Source organism: Vidua chalybeata (genome assembly GCF_026979565.1).
Source record: "Vidua chalybeata isolate OUT-0048 chromosome W unlocalized genomic scaffold, bVidCha1 merged haplotype SUPER_W_unloc_3, whole genome shotgun sequence".
In the NCBI taxonomy this organism is placed as follows: Eukaryota; Metazoa; Chordata; class Aves; order Passeriformes; family Viduidae; genus Vidua; species Vidua chalybeata.
The window spans coordinates 301,773-320,825 of NW_026530338.1; the positions used below are offsets into that span (position 1 = coordinate 301,773).

At 40.8% G+C, this 19,053-nt stretch overlaps 1 protein-coding gene across 1 annotated transcript in view; it reads right to left on the bottom strand.

The window, feature by feature from the left end:
* Positions 1 to 19,053, bottom strand: part of LOC128782885 (zinc finger SWIM domain-containing protein 6-like) — a 294,559-nt gene that overhangs the window by 124,322 nt on the left and 151,184 nt on the right. Inside the window, exons 2-4 of the mRNA XM_053933391.1 lie at positions 14,756 to 15,112; positions 4,365 to 4,513; positions 3,684 to 3,834 (exon numbers count right to left, since the gene is read on the bottom strand). Of these exons, the coding sequence (XP_053789366.1) occupies positions 3,684 to 3,834; positions 4,365 to 4,513; positions 14,756 to 15,112 (657 nt within the window). The remainder of the gene's footprint in view (positions 1 to 3,683; positions 3,835 to 4,364; positions 4,514 to 14,755; positions 15,113 to 19,053) is intronic.

Below are 19,053 nucleotides of genomic sequence, written 5' to 3' on the forward strand. Positions count from 1 at the left end.
TGGCCAGTAAAGAAACTGACCTGGCACTGGCATTTCATGGTATATTGACAGTTAACTGCTAATACTGCACCTCTAACTGCTCCAGTTCCAAACATTGTCTAGATAGTGACACTGCTACTGGGTGCTGCTCATGCTTAGATGGCTGCCCTCAATGTTAAGGACATATTTTTCATTATTCCCCTCCTTCAACAGGATAAAGCACAGTTTGCCTTTACACGGAGGAGAATCCAATACACTTTCACAAGCATATAAACATTCTCTCACTATTTCTCACAATGCCTTGGCTAAGGTCTTAGTAGATATTCCTGACATTACATGATATCAATATATTGATGACAACCTAATAGGGGGAGATGATCAAGAAAGTGTAAAAGACACAATGAAAAACATTCATGAAACACTAATTGAATTGGGATTGGAAGTTCTGGAATCAAAATGCCAAGGGTCAGCACAAGAAGTTAAATTCTTAGGAATCTGGTGGATTAAAGGAGCCACTTCTGTTCCTATGGACACCCTGAAAAAAATGGAGCACAGGCCGAATTCATCTTTTGTAAAGAAGTTCTGGGAACTTTAGGCTACTGGCGTAAACATATTCTTAGATTTTCTATTATTGCCCATCCCTTACGCAATCTGCTCAGAAAAGGAAAATTGTGGGAATGGACGGAACAGCACACAAATGTACTAGATTTGTTAATAAGAGGGGCTGAGGCTGTTCCAACAGCTTGGCCTTATACACCTGACTGATCCAATCCATGTAGAATGGGGGTTCAGTGAGCATGGCTCTCATTGTAACCTTTGGCAAAAGGGACCACAAGGGCCAGAAAGACCACTGGAGTTTAGCTTCCATTCTTTCAATGATACTGAACTGAGATACTCGGATCTTGTTAAGGCTTGCAAGCCTTCTAGTGTGAGTGATATTGGGTGGATTATACCCTCAATTTGACCTAACCTTGCCAACTAACAACAAGATAGAGTGTCTGTCCACTTTTTTTCTTAACAGAATGAATGGCATGTGGAATGAACCAGTCATATACAGAGCTAGTGCCTACAAAGACTAGTGGTGGTTTTGGTGATAATTTGGAAAATGAAATTAGAATAATAATGCAGGTAAAATGTTCTTTATTATTCTTACTGTCACTAGACAGAAGTTCAGGGATTGCTTGAAATCTTATATTGCAGTTAATCAAAGTTTTTGGACATACACATAACATTAGTCAAATCACCACATTTACCTTTTCCTCCATCTGCCAACTCACCAGTAACTTGGGGAATTTCACTATGGGTTTGACTAAAACTTGGGAGGTTATGTGGAAAAATCACACAAATCTGACTTGGCAAACTGAGGAAGGAAAATATGTTTTAAAGTGGACCAACAATAATACAACTATATGGAACGATATGGAACTGTAACATCATCATTGAAATTTGAGACTAATAGTGACTCAATTGAGAAAATTTATTGTCTTCCTGAGGATACATGTGCTGATACACCATGGGGAATGCATATTCCAAGGGGGTGGGGAGGGCCACAATGCAGTGACTGCCATTATATGCAACTACCAACTGGTGCATCGATTGGGAAAGAACAATTGGATTACCAAATAACCCCATACAGGTTGATGTTCTGGACACAAATTTAAATGTTTCTTGCTCAAACAGCCCAAAAATATCATAATTGGAATTGTACTGGAGTTTATAATTGCAACTCCAATGAAACTGAAATTGAGAGATTGGGCCCATTAGTTTGAGCTCTCAGATTAGGTTGTACTTGTCAAAACTATATCACCCCACTCAATGACACTTGATCTCATTTGACTAACAATGATACTGAGTCTGACATAATTTGTTCAGAACTAAGTATAACCTCTGTGGGGCACACCATGTGGGTTAGCAGTGATGGAACACAGTCTACTGACTTACTAATAGAGGTCTGGCAATGGCAACACATGCTGGTACTATTAACACTTTGCCCTCTTTGGACGAAGCAACCTCTTTCACTGGCTCTGTGGGGACAAATAAAAAGGGAATCAGAAAACCAATGACAACACTGGATAGCTGGAACTGTGGTGGGATGGGTACTGGAGTCAATTTTCACACCCCAGTTGACAGCATTCCAGAATTGAATGATGTTATATAATTGTACTGGACAAATATAAACATTGGCTAATGCAACTCATGGGGGACTAAAGGAATTAAATCAACAAGGAACTGTAGTGGTTCTAATCAGAAACTAAGCCCAGCTGTACCCAGTCCCTCTGAGGACCAGCTGGAACAAAAAGGGCTTTATTTTCTGCTAAATTTCTATACCCTTAATGCAACATTTAGCTTGATTTTGGACCTTTAAAATGTACCAAGAGCATTATGGATTTGGCTTTGTTCTCCGCAGTGTTTACATATTGTCCCAAGGGGCGTCTTTAGTAAGTTTTGAGTTGTTTGGGGATTTTTTTTGTTGGATTTTGTTTCTTTGTTTTGGGGTTTTTGTTTGGTTTTGTTGATTTGCTTTTATATGTATATATATTTATTTTAATATTTCATGCCACATAAGTCAGGAAAAGCAATATTGACCAGAACACATCTCAAGACAGATTCCTGTAAGTCAAGACTTGAAGTGTCTTTCCAGATTGAATGACAACACAGGTAACTACTCCAAGATCAATGAATCACAAGGCAATTTCATTTAGGCTGCATCTTTTCAATTTGCTTTGAGAAAGCCTCGAAGACAGCATCCAAAACTTTACTACAGCTAAGATATGCACGTTAATTCCTTCACGCATACACTCAGTGAATTATCTTTTAGGGAAACAAAATAGATTTACTACTGTATTGAAAATAATCACTTTTATCTTCTATATGCTTACATACCAACTGGTTAGTGGTTTGTTGCAGTACCTTAAATCTAAGAAAACAATGATGGTGGTTACTTAATATTATTCTTTCCACTCACCTACCTACCTTTAAAATTTTGGTGACATTTACTTTCAAGTTGTTTTTAACATCCCTTTCCTACCACGAATTCCTATAGATTTTGAGAACTTCTGAAGCAGCAGTGCAAAATTCTCTCAGTGAGTTTCTTGAACACTTTAAAGCAAGTGTCTTCAGACTTCAACAGTTTAAATAATTCCTTCCCCATTCCAGCATGTGTTCTTCTCTCCATAGTACATGTTATATCTGGTCACAACTGACCTTTCCTGTAAAGCAGTGTTAGTTGTTATAGCCCTCTGTTACTTGATCTCCTTTCCTACTCCGTAAGGGACTTCTGCTTTCCTTTGTTGCTATCTTCTCATACTCTTTATGAATCTTTTCTTTTTTGCCTTCTATTTCTCTCTAGTTTTTAAATGATTTCTTCCTTAAGCTTTCCAGTTTATCTCTAGTGGCTTCTATACTTACCCTCAGTTGTGTAGCTACATTTCCACTTTTTGTTTTATTCTTTTTATAGTTCCTCAGGTACTTACAACCTGTTACAATCATACTTGTTTCATAGTATGCTTTCTCTCCTCCAACTGTAATTGTCTCATATAGTAGATCAGAAATTCAATTTCATCCAACCTTAACTGAACAAGCAAACCTGAAGAAAATTCTAACTTGCTTTACCTAGTACCACAATAAGTTTACACCCCAAATATGTAATTGTTTCTTCATTATACACATGAACACCTAAATGATTTTGAAGTCTATGCATTTACCCAGTTCATCCCAGAGTTGCCTATACTTGTCAGTCATTGCAGTTCCTTGTTGTGTCCAAAGCGACAGACGAGGGTCAGCCATGAACTGTTCTGTTATCAACGTCAACATGCGAGCTCCATTTGAGTCTCTCATCTTCAGCATCTCTCGCACCTAGGAAATGAGTCTTTTAATACAAACTTGAAAAAACCCCAAAACAAACCACAGTACAGACAATATGCTGAAGTGTTAAACATTCCATCTCTGTTAAATAATACATTATAATTTATGTATTTGATGTGAAATTTTTAAGTAGAAAAAAATAATCTGCCTTCCCAATTTTAACAATTTTTAGTTTCAGTATCCCATTGCAATTCTGCAAATACATTTTCTTCCACAAGTAATCCACAGGTGTATTATGCAAGCTGCTGCAAGACCATAATTTCTACAGGTTCTCTCCAACATTTTGAGGGTAGGAAGGAAGAGAACAGCAAAGCTGTAGACAGTTGAAATGCTACTTCATATCCTTAAACTAATATCAAGACACACCAGATTGCATCCCATTGCATTATTAACTTGCTATCATGTTCCCAGGGCTTTGTCTTGTTTTAGAACAACAGGACTTTGAGTAAGACCTGAACAAGTACAGACTGGATGGGGGAGTGGGGGGAGAGAAAAGAGGGAAGTCCTAGTACTCAACATACCTTTGCAAAAAGCAAATTGAGTTGCTTCCCTGATCCATGGTATCCACCCTGGGAGAGGAAGAGTTTAACCTGTTCTTGGACCTGTTCCTCATCCAAATGCCAGCAGTTTTCATCATCTATGCTAGCACCTGCTGTTGGGTCAGGAGCACCTGCAAACAGCAAGAAGATAAATCATTATGTTCTATATAAAGAAACGAGGTTTGTGGGTCCAGGGCAAATGAGTATTGCAAAGGGTTTTGGATTTGTGTATTGTCCCATTTTGGATGTCTTGACTTAAAAGGTTCTTTAAAATAGACCTAAATTTCTCCAAAGTAGTCTTAAGCACTTAGAAATGACAGTCTATGAAAAGGTATTTAAACAAACAATATTTTATAATAAAACATTAAAATCAAAATGAGTTTCTTCCTCCTGCTTCAACAGTTATTCTAGAATGCTTTTACAAACAAAATCACACTTAACATAATAATTTCAACAACTGCAATGTTAAAACCACTCTCCCCAGAACACCTGTGTGACTTCTGTACCTTCAGCAATCTTGCTCAGGTTTAAGTTACTGCTAATGAGCATTGCTATTGATGAATACGAGGAAAATCATCACTTCTGTGCCTTTGAGCTGTGATGGCTCTGCAAAGCTAAACAAAGAATAAAAAAATGATTCCCAAGCAAATCCAAAGTCTTTAAGCACTAAAGGCATTAACATAAATAAGTTACAGCTGTGTAAGATTGTGGTGCTCCTGAAGGAGCATTTTTACAATAGGCAATGTCATCAGCACACAGTCAATTCAAAGCAATTCTACCTGAATTAGCTTAGTGCCAAATGAAGTGACTGGATTTACATCAGGCAGTGCTTTGGCCACAGGTTGTTCTAACTAAAATTTTGTAGCTGAGATCAGTGATTTTCCCCTTATGGCCTTTTCTAAAGTCTGACAAAAATAAAACAAGTTCTTGCAGTATCTAACAATCTACATATTTCTGAAGAAACCTGCACCTTCACTGGATATTTTTAAGAGGTATTCTAACTGAAAAGTTTGAAAAGCACTTATCTAGACTGTCAGGGGAAAAAATGGTAGTACATCATCATACTCAGATGTAAGGCATTTTAATCATGCCCAAGACTGAAGTTAACTGCCACAGCCACAGCCAGTCTGAGGCTGTACAAATTTGGCCATAATAAGTAACCCAATTTGGCTAGCCTAGTTCGTTATAGCCTAAATGTAAACAAGTCCCCGGGTGAGGCAATGATAGGTTGGATTTGAACTCAAACAGGGGACCCCAGCCAATCTCATTCAATCCAGAATGCAGATGTATCATTGGTCAGGGAGCTGGGTGGTGTTGAAACCTCAACCAATCAGTTAGTTGTTCAAGCCTGGGAATTTTGAAACCCCTATAAAAGAGGGCAACCATCAATAAATCTTGGGTGTTGTTGCATGATCTCGGTGTGTTCAGTTGTGTACCTGTCTCCAAACTGTGACCCTAACATAACAGTTAACTTGACATTTTCTTTTTGGGCTTGTCACAACTATGTAATCTCTATCTCTGTTAGGTTTTGAGAATATGTTAGAAATTGAATTGCATCACACTATCACTTTTAAATCCCAGATCATGTTACCTCTGTAGCCAATATTAAAAGAAGGATACTGGCAGGGAAGGAAAATTACATGGTCAGATTTGTAAAAATTTGCTCTCAGAGAAGTCCTAAGAACATGAAAAGCAAAGATAGCCACAATTCTTTAGATGTATAGAAGCATTGCACGGCATGGCAACACCTGACCTCCAATCAAGTTGCAAGAAAGCAGTCTTCAGCAATGGACAGTGACGAAGAGTTAACTGACAGACTTTGGGAGGGGCTAGGGTTACATGATGCAACACCAAGGGTATAAAAGCTGGAGCAGCCATTTTGTGAATGAGCCACATGGCTGTAAAGCCACGGGAGAGGGCAGACTCTCAGCGTTGTAACTTCTTTCCTTATTCAGTCCTTTGTTGTAATTTTTGTCAAGGTTTAATAAACCTTTTCCTAAAATTCTAGAAGTGCGGCTCGTTTCTCACATGGCCCCAAATCCTATCTTGGTTCTTCCTGGGAATCAAGGCTGAGAACAACTCTTTGAGATACATTTCATGGACAAAGCACAGCTAGTGCTGAGGGGGGACTCCGAAAAAGGGACTTGACCTGGGGCGGGGGGGGGGGGGGAGGGAATTGCATCACCACTTGTCCTCCTAATTGGTGCTTTTTATCAATTATGCTAATTTCCTAAAACCTATAAAAATGTGCTGACCCCTGGAGGACGTGGGCTTTTGTGGACATCTTTCCATAACTGCCCCTGAAGGCCTTCAAATAAAGATCTATTCTTATATTACCTGTGAAAAACGCCAATCACTTGGTTTTTAAAATTTTAAAAGTTTAATAATAAAATGGTTATAAAAATAGTAATACAATTAGAGTAATAAAAATTTAGAGTTAGGACAATTACAAGACAATAAAAAACAAAGAATTACGGACGTCCGGATGCTCTCGGGCACTTAAGCCCCAACAAGCATGCTTTGTGAACAAAGGAATAACTTTTAAAACAATATACTGTTGCATATTCATATATACTTCATGGTAATGCATACATTCTATTTAAAACAAGAAACTCTGTTATTTTTTAACTGCTTCTTTTAATCCCCACGGCGTCTTCAAGTCTGAGCAAGGCCTGAAGAAATTAGCTTCTTCTGATAAGAAAACCATAAATTCCTCTTCTCTGGAAGATTTAGGTGTTCTGTGACTGTTACTTCGAAGCGAGGATCTCATTCCTTTAAAAAAACCCCACATACATAGTTTCTATATTAACTGCAAAACTACATTTACCATACTATTAAAATGTTAATACAGCACAACTAATCAATATAACATAATACATATAGTAAGTATCTGTGTAGAGCCATATAATATGCGTTTTTCACATTACCTTCTTACTAAAATTATCTCAAGTTTCATTTCCAGGTTGGGAAAAAGGCATCAGTCAGTTTGCACTATACCTTCCCCAGTGGCTCAGCATTGCTATACTTAAACCAGTGCTATTTTCATGCCACTGGGTAAAACGACTAGAAAAGCTTAAGACATCAAGCTGAGGGTCTGAGCTCTACAATGCTATTCAGCACAATACTACAGGTACTTCTGACTCAGAGCAATATTTTCTCACAAGATCATATATAGGCTACACTCAGTATGATCCAAATTTTAAACCAAAATCTGTAAAGAATTTTCAATACACATGTAACAGGCACTAGCTACAGTTTGTAATTCACTGATCTTTCAGTATCATTGACAGTCTTCAGCAATAGCCGTGAACTAACAAGGCAAGGAGAAGGCATGTCAGATTGGGCACAAGTCCAAACCCCATTTGCAGCCCTGGCAGCAGCCAGGCATCCTGATTGTTATAAATGCATTTTATATGATTGGCTTTTCGCAAATATTAAAATGAATACTATATGTGTTATGTTGGAAAGTTATTCTCTATTAATCTCTTTTAAGTAGTGTGGTAAATATAGTTTTTAGGCTATAGCATAATATTGAAATAGAAACTATGTGATGTAAGATACCTTTTGTAACTAGCTCAAGGAATGGATAAGAAAACCAAGAAATTATTCACATACAGATAATTGCAACAAGACACCAAAATCCAGAGAAGAATTATTGCCTCCTTATCGGGACTGTTCAGACTTCTTCCAGACTTCTAGGAGCCAAGAAATTGATTTACAAGATGAAGGGGGGTCAGAAACTAAGCAGAAGACATCCTTTGTTTGAAAAAGAATTTTTGAATCATGTATGAGATATATGAATATGCAACAGGCTATTGCTTTTAAGGGGTAATCGTTTGTTAGCAAGGTATGCTTTTGTGGCTTAGTGCCCAAGAGCATCTGAATGTCTGTAATTCTTTGATTTTATTGTCCTTTATTGTCCAAACTCTGATTGTCCAAATTCTTATTGCTCTAATTTTTATTACTATTTTTATAACTATTTTATTACTATTAAACTTTAAAAATTTTAAAACAAGTGATTGGTGTTTTTCACACTGATGTTGCTGCTGGAGAAGCCTCAGCTCCCACTGCTCATGTTATTCTTGTTTTGGGGTCGAGACATGACCATCTCCACATCTCTCAACCAGGTACTTTTCCAGATCACTACATTCACTTACAGTCAGGTCATTAACAAAATTTCCCAGTCTGACCACTGACCGGAGATTTTCACTGCTGGGACCAAAGCCCCTTCACAGTTGGTGGCTCCAGTGAGCTGACGGGTGCCCCACCTGACTCCCTACACATACCACACGTAGACCAGATTTCCTCACTGGCTCCACCCCAGGTTTTCCATAGCAGTCTCAGACCTCTGCTTCCTTTAAGCAATTTAATCATGGTGCAGTGGCACAATAATAGCTGGCACTGGTGCCTCTTGAGAGGGACCCTGAACAAAGGAATCCCTGGACTTTTACTACAGTCTGTGCACCCATTCCAATGGTGGTTTTGGGTCTGGGGTCTTCTCATTGTTCATTGGCTTCTGCAACGTTTTCTGGGTGATTGACTGGCCAGTGCCACAGGGCTGCTTGCCCTTAGGCAGGTCGGTGCCTGATCACTCCTCATTGCCTGGGGCTCCAACCATTTCCCCCACCCAGGGCATACCTTGCAGCTTGCACTGCACCTACACACCAACATATTGGTCTTAGGTGTATTACTCAACAAGGTGAACACCAAGTGATATAGTCTGCTTCCTCTTCCTCTAGCACACCCATCATTCTTGAGCAACAGATAGGATTTCTACACTGCTGCTTTTCTTCTGAAGACCTGGGATGGGAACTATCTTGGTGGGAAAGATGGGTGCTAATGCCTTTGCAACTTACTAGATGCATGAGGGTCTTTAGGAGAAATGGGTGTTAATGTCTTCGAAATGGGTCTTAATGTCTCTACAAACATCAAGCTGCACAAGTTTGTTACAGAACCCAGACAATTTGACCAGACAGTTTGAACTCCTGAACTTTAGGGTAATAGGACAAATGAGTCTGCACAAAGTCTATTGCAGAACTCAGCCTGAACTTCTTAACTTTGGGGGGAAATGACGATATCTATTCAAGGGAGAATATGTGGTAGGCTGTTTGGGAAGGCTGTAGCTTCCTAGTACCTCAGCCAATGGGGAAAGGAAGAGAGCAATATGCAGCCGGGAGTTTCGGAAAAAAGGAGGCTGCACCCTCCAAAATCTTGAGAGAGACCCCACGGGGCATGCCCTAGTGGAATCTGTCTCTTCATTTGAATAAAATTGCAGGACTCCTCTGTCTCCTTTGTGGATACTGGCTTTTCATAGTGTGGCTTTTCTCCACAACCTGAACAAGCAACGGGACTGCATAAGGGAGCTGCATTAGGAGCTGTGAAACGAAGTCCTAGCAATAGCTGGCAAGAAGATCTGAAGGGTGAACCTGAAGGCAGCAACCTCGCTTGGGGTGCAATGCAGCCCCAAACAAGCACAAGGCTTCAGGAAATGGACAGCTTGGCTGAGGAGAGGAACATGGGCAGCTCTGAATTTAATCATTGCAATGCAGTTTTGTACCAAGACCAAATCTCTTTTTCCCATTCTAAACTGAGGATAAGTATTACTTATGCACTTTAAAGGGGTGTTGTGAGGATAAATTAGTACCCAATTGAACTATGAAAGAGAAAAGCACTATACACTAAATATTAAAACCTGTAATCAAATTGTGTCACTTTATAGACACTAACAGATTAATCTCCCTTCCTTTGACCTCCGGCTTTGTTGACTTCTATCATGACTGGTTTTTTAAATAAGTTTAACATCATGTATTTACAGTTAAATACAATAAATAAATTATTTGCACTCAGTTTATAGATATGGCCATGCATACATACTCCTGCTCTTTTACTAAAATTTCTAAATTGCAATATTAGTAATAAAAGTGGGAATACCATCCACATTTCTTTTGTAACACTCAACACCCAAATACATTTTGAAAACAGGATAAAAGCCTTTTATATTTATGGTCATAGCAGGTTACATCTTAAATATAATCAACTCCCAAGTTATAAGAAGCAGCAGCATTTTAAAAAAATTAAGGACTTTGATCATTGCATTAGGAATTTTAAAAGCAACTACTTTCAAACTGAGCAACCACATTCAAGAACTGGTGTCATATATAAAGAACTTAATCTTGAAAAGTAAATAGAAACAAATAGGGGGTTTGACTAAAATAGGCAAAGAATAGCCTATATCACACATTACTCAGGGTACAATAGCAAACTCAATAAGCCAAAATAAGATTCAATAAGGCGAAGTGCTGGGTCCTGCACTTGAGTCACAGTAATCCTATGCAGTGCTACAGGCTGGGGGAAGAGTGGCTGGACTTAAGGGTGCTGATCGACAGCCAGCTGAATATGAGCTACCAGTGTGTCCATGTGGCCAAGAAAGCAAATGGCATCCTTGCCTGTATCAGCAATAGTGTGGCCATCAGGACCAGGGAAGTGATTGTCCCTCTGTAGTTGGCACTGGTGAGGCTGCACATCAAATCCTGTGTTCAGTTCTGGACCCCTCACTACAAGAAAGATATTGAGGTGCTGGAGTATGTCCAGAGAAGGGTCCGGAGAATAAGTCCTGTCAGGAGTGGCTGAGGGAGCTGGAGGTGCTTAGTCAGAGAAAAGGAGGTTCAGGGGGACCTTCTCACTCTCTACCTGACAGTATGTTCTAGCAAGGTGGGGGTAGGTGTCTTTTCCCAGGCAAGTAGCAACAGGACAAGAGGACATGGCTTCAAGCTGTGCCAAGGGAGGTTCAGGTTGGACATCAGAAAGAATTTCTTCATGGAAAGGGTTGTCAAGCATTGGAATGGGCTGCCCAGGGAGGTTGTGGAGTCACCATCCCTGGAGGTGTTCAAGAAACAGGTGGACTTGGCACTTAGTACTGTGGTCTAGTTGACAAGGTTGAGATCATTGGAGGGTTGGACTCGATCTCAGCAGTCTTTGCCAACCTTAATGATTCTGTGATTCTATGATTCTAAATTTTTGTTAATATAATGGCAGAATGTAGCGTCTTCAAAGTAAATTTCTTCCCTGGTCCTTATTTCTGAAGTATCACAAGAGTTGTTTTAATCTTCAAATGAAACTATGCCACATTATTTACTCAGCCATGCTGAATTTTTTGAACTTAATTTTATAAAAATCTTATGAATTTATGTATACAAGTGAAATGTAGATTAATATTTTTTTATTAAATATAACCTCATGACAGAATCAAGAAGATATGGGAAAACAACTACAACTAAAAGCATGTGTACTATGCAAAGATTGAATGGTCCAAGCTAAAAACCAATAATGTTGTATGTTGATTCACAACAGAATAGTAACTGATTTTATAAACTTAGTGTCTTCAGAATTATTCTAAATAGTAGTTATATAGAAACAAAGCTGATAAAATTACTTATTACAAAATATTATGCCTTAGATTCCCCAAATTATTCAAAGCTTAGACATAAGTAATTTCATCTTGTGTTTAATTTCATAACTCTTGGGTAAAATATAACAACTGTTTAGTAGTGCATAGCATTAAAGAAAAACAGGAACCACTGTGAAGCAGACAGTGCTAATAAGAGAAAATGTAAACAAAGGACTGGTATGATGGTTTTGACTGAGTTAATTTTTTTCCACAGTAGCTTCTATGGGTGTATTGGGTTTGCATGACCAGGTTTTTGTAGCGGGGAAGCTACAGGGGTGTCTTATGCCAGAAGCTTCCCCCATGTCTATCAGAACCAGTTCCAGTCAACTCCAAGATAAACCCCCTGCTGCCCAAGGCTGAGCCCATCAGTGAAAGCGGTAGCACCTCAGTGATAACATATTTAAGAAAGGGAAAGAAATTACAGCCCAGAAGCAATTTGGGCCAGCATAGAGAGGAATGAGAATATGTGAGAGGAAAAACTATGCAGACACCAGGGTCAGTGGAGGAGGTGGTTCAGGTGCCAGACCTGACATTCCCCTGCAGCCCACAGTGAAGACCACAGTGAGGCAGCTGTGTCCAAGCAGACCACGGAGGTCCACAGGGGTGCAGAGATCCACCTGCAGCCCGTGGAGGAGCCCCATGCTGGAGGAGGTGGATGCACCTAAAGGAGGCTGTGATCCTGTGGGAAGCCCCTGCTGGAGCAGGGTCCTGGCAGGACCTGTGACCCTGTGGAGAGTGGAGCCCATGCTGGAGCAGGTTTGGTGGCAGGAGATGTGACCCTGTGGGGGACCTACACTGGAGCAGCCTGTTCCTGAAGGACTGCACCACATGGAAGGGTCCTACATTGGAGCAGTTTGTGAAGAACTGTACCTTGTCAGAAGGAGTCACATTGGAGAAGGTTATGGAAGACTGTTTCCTGTGGAAGGGTGTGCTGGTATGAAAGTAGACTTGTAATGAACAGCTTCTACGTGTTCCCCAGAGATGCGGGCAGGGCCTTCTTAGTTCCCATGGCAACACTAAAAAAACCTACTAACTCTAGCTAAGTACCAATATTGAAATGTTAATTAGCTAATTGCTCTGTTTGTTTTCTCTAAACTACCTGGAGATAACTGGCCTCCCACCCCCCCACACTGCCCTTCTGGGACTAACATGCAAATAAAAAACCCTTAGGATCATGGGAGTATTTTTAGGAGATAAAGAGGACCCTAAATCAAAAACTGAACACAATAGAGGGGTCTAGACACATGCCCTAGCTGAGGAAGAGGGAAACACATCCCCTGATTGACTTTTACCCGTCACCATCACCTAAAAAAGAATAGACTAGGTTAGGCTGTGAGAAGCAGGGAGACAGAAAAGAGAGAGCCCTGGTGCTGCCACCAGGGAAGGAGCGGGGATAGCTGTTGTTCTGAACTTCAGCAACAGACTCTGCACGCCACGCTTCCTCACCCTCTGGCCACCGGTGTGCCACAAGGAAAGAAGAAGGGACAGCTGCTGCTCTGGACTTCAGCAACAGACTCTGCACGCCTCCTTCCTTTTGGCCACCTGGGAATGCTACAACTGCGGGGGCGAGCTCCGTGTCGAGCCCCCTGCCCAGCTGATCTTTTTAATAAAGAGCTGAACATTAATAAAGGCATTAGCCCTGTTCATTTCAGACTGATGGGAGAAATGAACCCCACTCAATTACCTTAAGAGAGATTTCAGGACAGAGTTACAATTTAATAGAGAGATTACAATAAATGCAATGATACACAGAAAGCTAACTTAAACCCACAAAGTCAGAGTACAGCCTAACACCTGGTTGGTCAGGGTGATGGTCGCAGTCCTATCAAGTGGAGGTTGCAGTCAAAAGCAGTGGTCCTATGGAAGTATTGGTCCTCCTCTGGATATGTCAAGTGGTGGTGGTGGTGGTGTTGTCCCAAATCCCCAAAAACAGAGATTATATATGCTTTGGTTCGGGTGGTAATGGTCAGTACCTCCCCCAGGCTGGGGGCTTTCACAATGGAATGATGTAATACTGTGAGTCATTGCAGCTGCCTATTCTGCCGGTGCCATTGAGTCCATTATGGCCCATTACCAGAGGTGACCACCTCAGGATGGTTGTGACTGTGCTGGTGCTTCCCCAAAATAAGTTATCACAGCTGAGTCATTGGTGTGAAGAAAAAGAAACACTACCCTGCTTTGCAGGGTTGCCTCTTGTGGATATTCTCAGCTCAGTCAGAGAGAAAGAGAAAGGTTTTCTAACCAGGCAAGAGCCTGGGAAACAGTTGGGAAAGAATGTAAATAATTCTCTAATCTATCTTGTTATTCACATTGTTTATAGATATGCTCTGCCACTGTGCGTCATTCACTGCACACCAATGGTGTGACATGTTTTTACTCTAAGACCAATGAAATTAGTCTTCTCGATGTTCTCTATATATAGAGCGGTATATTTGAAATAAATCAGAGCTCATTTTCTTTGCCTTCTGATCTGGAGTTCTCTGTTCCCGTCTTGCTCGACAGTGACATCCTCTTTTTTCCCTATCTCATTTAACAGCCATCTTGTAGCCTGAGGTGTCAAGTGTGCTCTGGGCAGCTACTGCAAACGACCCATCATTAACACAGTATCAGAAATTATGTAGAGAGGAGTTGAATATACCATTTGTTACACCCACATACTGCTAAACTGGCACTCTACTCCTGTAACCAGGACAGAGGTAACCCATATTGGAGCAGGGGAAGAGTGTGAGGAGTCCTCCCCCTGAGGAAAAAGCAACGGCAGAAACAACATTTGATGAACTGACCACAACACCATAATGTAAACATCATAAAAATTACAAAGTAATTAGGTTGAAAGGGACTAGAGGAGGCCACATTCCTGAGTGCCACAAAAAATAATATAAAAAAACAGAGAGGGAATGAAACAAAAGAACAGCATCAAACTTACCATGGACTTGATTGATTTCTGAATTCTGAGAAAGAATTTCATCTGCTAATTTCTGAGCAGTTGGCAAAACTTCTGTGTGGTGCACTGTGATCAAATACTGAACAAATTTTTGTAGTTGGTCTCTGTTCATTTGAAACAGTGTCTCTGAAATGGGAAGATGCAGTTTGACCTGATCTGGCTTGCGGATCCGGTATAAAGAGAGTGCCACAACGTGGGCACAGTAAAATATGTCCTTGTTCCCACAGCTACAGGTCACTGAGGTAATCTTGCAACGATCAAAGCTGATAGCTACATTGCAAACAGTTTCTGGCTCCGATTGCATTGCAGGGTCTGTCACAGTGCCACTCAAGTGGAAACCTGTGAAGGGAAAAAAAGGAGGGCTTACATTCTTAAATAAAGTACCATATCTCATTTTTGATAACCTTTATTTAATCTAGCAAAAGTCATCTTGTATTTCCGACAAAGAATATATCTCATAGAACTTGCTTTAATTACAAGTATGATGAACCCTGCCTTTCTGTCATACCCTTTTTATATCAAATAATATCAAAAGGAGCTGGTTTACAAGCCCTCTTTGCCATCCCATCACAACATTCATAAAAGTTTGATAGTAAGAAAAAGTTACTTGGTAAATGATAGCTGCAGAAGCAGAGTTGCATCCATTTAAGATCAATGTGAAACTCCCAGTAGTTCAGCAAGCTGGCAGCAATTTTCCAAACCTCACACCAGTCTGCACTTACCAGCAAATTTACCCATTCTCTCAATAAGTAAGAGGAAAGTAGTGCACTCTAGTGGCACAAACCCTGGTCCTAATCTCAACTCTGCCACGGATTCAGACACAAGTCACTTAACCTCATTGCTTTCACTTCTCCCATCACTGAGCTGATGCTAAAGCTCATCATCAACCCAAGCAATCTGGTAGAGCAGCTATGTTGGTGTAACTCTTGGGAAATGGAAACTGCTGCAGTTACCAATAAACAGGATATCAGATTCATAATAGTCAATGAGACATGCACACACTGTTTCAGAAGTCTGCATCTCCACTTGGCATGATAAAACATAAGGCAAAATAACTGTTTTTTCTTATATTTTAAGAAGGTCTCAAATGCTGTTCTCTCAAGATCAGACCTGAACCCATCTCTGTTTTCCCAATGTTAAGGCCCAGCTTTGGCTCTCAATACTTTATCACTGCAGAATTTGGGTGTTTCTTTTGGGTTTTATGTAAACATGATATTGATTTTTGGTTCAGGCATTAAGTCAGAGGTATAGCTACAAAGCAATACAAACAAATTACATATTATCAGTATTAAACTTGAACAGACTGCATACATAAAATCTGGAATGGATATTACAAGTAAGGTGTTATACATGACTATTTAAAATGGAAATTATATAAAGCCACATTCCCTCAAACTCCAAAACTGATTCAGTATTCTTGTATTTCAAGAAAAGTGTGTTGTAGGAAGTAGTATCACATGAAAAAAGAAATATATACATAGCTATAGTCCAAAATATTGCATCTCAAATTGCTTTTAAGAAACTCTTTAATCTACTGGAAATGAAGAGGAAAACCTAATTTTTCCCATTTGCTTATGCTGTGCATTTCAGAGCAGGTTGTGCAGTCAGTATCACTGTCTGGATTTCGTTCAGCTACAGAAATTTGATACTCTACCAGAAGTCATAGACACAGACTCTTGGTTTTTGCAAGATAATGTTTATCAGTTAAAGTAGTTAGAGTTGAAGAGGCAGTAAGCTGTAAAGTGCACAGACACAAGGGGGGGGGGAGGAGGATGAAGAAGCCCAGACATACTTGGCATTCTTGCTCTTGGCTCCAATTCAACACATACAGAGAAGGGGAAGGGAATTGTCCCTTGAATAATGAGCTCCTCCCTCTGACTTTCCCTTTGGTTTTTAAGTAATCATAGCATGCTCCCGTGAGTGCCCTCTCTCACAAATGAGGCATTGTTAAAACTTATCAAGCTCTATTTCAGGTTAATTTCCAGTAAAGAAGAGATGTATTGGCAGTCTCAAGGAAATTGTATAGGAGATATCTTTTTAAAATATCACTTTCCTATTAAGTATATATCAAAGTCTCTCATTTATGACCTGAGAAAAAGTGCAACACTTGAACACTCAAAAAGGGCCTGATCCTACTCCTTCCTGCTCTCAGTAAGTAGCTGAATTGGGTCTCATGTAGCTGGAGTTCATTTTCCCATAGCAGCCTTCCCAGTGCTGTGCTTTGCATTGATAGCCAGAAAGGTGTTGATAACACACCAGTGTTTTGGCTACTGCTGACCAGTGCTGGCACAGCATCAGTGCTGTCTCTCCAACATTCCGTCCCATCAATAGGATAGGGGTGGGCAAGACCCTTGGAGGTCACACAAGTAGTCCAGCTGATCTACCTGGGATACGAGGTCAGTGCTGGGCAACGGACATTAGGGCAGGCTCACAAGGAAGCAATACGCCAAACCCTGAAACCCTAGACGATAAAGGAACTCCGAACCTTCTTAGGCATGGCACGGTGGTGCCGGCTGTGGATTTATAATTATGGACTGCTCATCAGACCCCTCTATGCTCTTATTGCCAATGGAAATTTCCAGTGGACAAAGGAAGCCACATGGGCCTTTTACCAGCTAAATAGTGCCCTCATGTCAGCTCCAGTTTTGGGACTTCCAGATGTAAGTAAAGCATTCTTTCTATTTTCCCACAAAAAACAAGGAATTTCCCTCGGAATACTGGCTCAGGACTTGGGTCCCTACCAGAGGGCAGTTGCTTACTTTTACAAGCAACTAGATGCAACGGCCAAAGGATGGCCAGGTTGCCTCAGAGCTGTAGCAGCAGTAGTGCTGAATATTCAAGAAGCAAGCAAGTTCACCCTGGGACAAAAAATGACTGTGCTAGAGTCCCACACAGTGTCCGCAGTGCTGGAAGTAAAGGGTGGCCACTGGCTCTCACCACAGAGATTCCTGAAGTACCAATCCATCATGGTAAAACAAGCTGATATAGAGATAGTGGTAACTAACATTGTCAACCCAGCTTCTTTTTGCAGTGGAAATCAAGGAGAAGCAGTATACCATGATTGCTTGGAGACTATTGAAGCTACCTACTCCAGACGCCCAGACTTAAAGGACACTCCTTTGGACGATGCAGAGACCTGATTCACTGATGGGACCAGCTACGTTGCCAGTGGAAAGCAACGTGCTAGATATGCAGTCACCACATGCAGAGAGGTAATAGAATCTGGACCCTTACCAACAGGCACCTCTGCGCAGAAGGCCGAGGTAATCACACTGACCCATGCCTTGGAAATGGCCAAAGGAAAGAAAATAAACATTTACACAGATTTGAGGTATGCATTCAAAGTTGTGCACGTACATGGAGACATCTGGAGAGAGAGGGGACTGCTGACTTCACAAGGAAAAAACATTAAACATGCACAAGAGATAATCTGTCTGCTGGAAGCAGTTCAGCTGCCCGAAAAGGTAGCAATTATGCATATTAAGGCACACCAGAGAGTGAGCTCAGAACTGAAAGAAGGAAATGAGCTGGCGGATAGAGAGGCAAAGGAAGCAGCAAAACGTGAGGTAACTATTGAAGGAGCTCTAATCCCAAAAGGACAAATTTCCCTTGAAGGTAAGCCAGAATACAATAAGAAAGACAGAAAACTAATCGAAGATCAAAAAGGGGAATATAACCAAGAGGGGTGGGCCACCATTAAAGGGAAGCTGGTAATCCCTTCCCACTTGTTGTAGTCACTAGTAAGGGAGGGGCACCAGAAAACACACTGGGGAATAGATGCCCTGAACACTTATTTGATTGAAAGGATCGTTGCCAGGAATCTATATGCCACTATTATCCAAGTGACCCAACAATGTGATCTTTGCCTCCAGACTAACCCCAAGAATACGCCCAGACCAAAACTTGGTCAGATTGGGAGGGGCCATGGACCTGGACAGCAATGGCAAATTGACTTTTCAGAACTCCCAAGGAAAGGGGGATATAAGTATTTATTAGTGTTGACTGATACATTTTCAGGGTGGCCAGAGGCATTCCCCACCAGAACTGTCAAAGCTCGAGAAGTGACCAGGGTATTATTACAAGAAATAATACCACACTTCGGAGTTCCAGCCACAATATCCTCAGACGGGATCACACTTCATTTCCAGAATAGTACAACAAATTAGTAGCCACCTGGGCATGGATTGGGAACTCCATACTCCATACCACCCCCAATAGAGTGGCCAGGTGGAGAAAATGAATCATCTGATTAAGCAGCAAATTGTAAGACTGGGACAGGA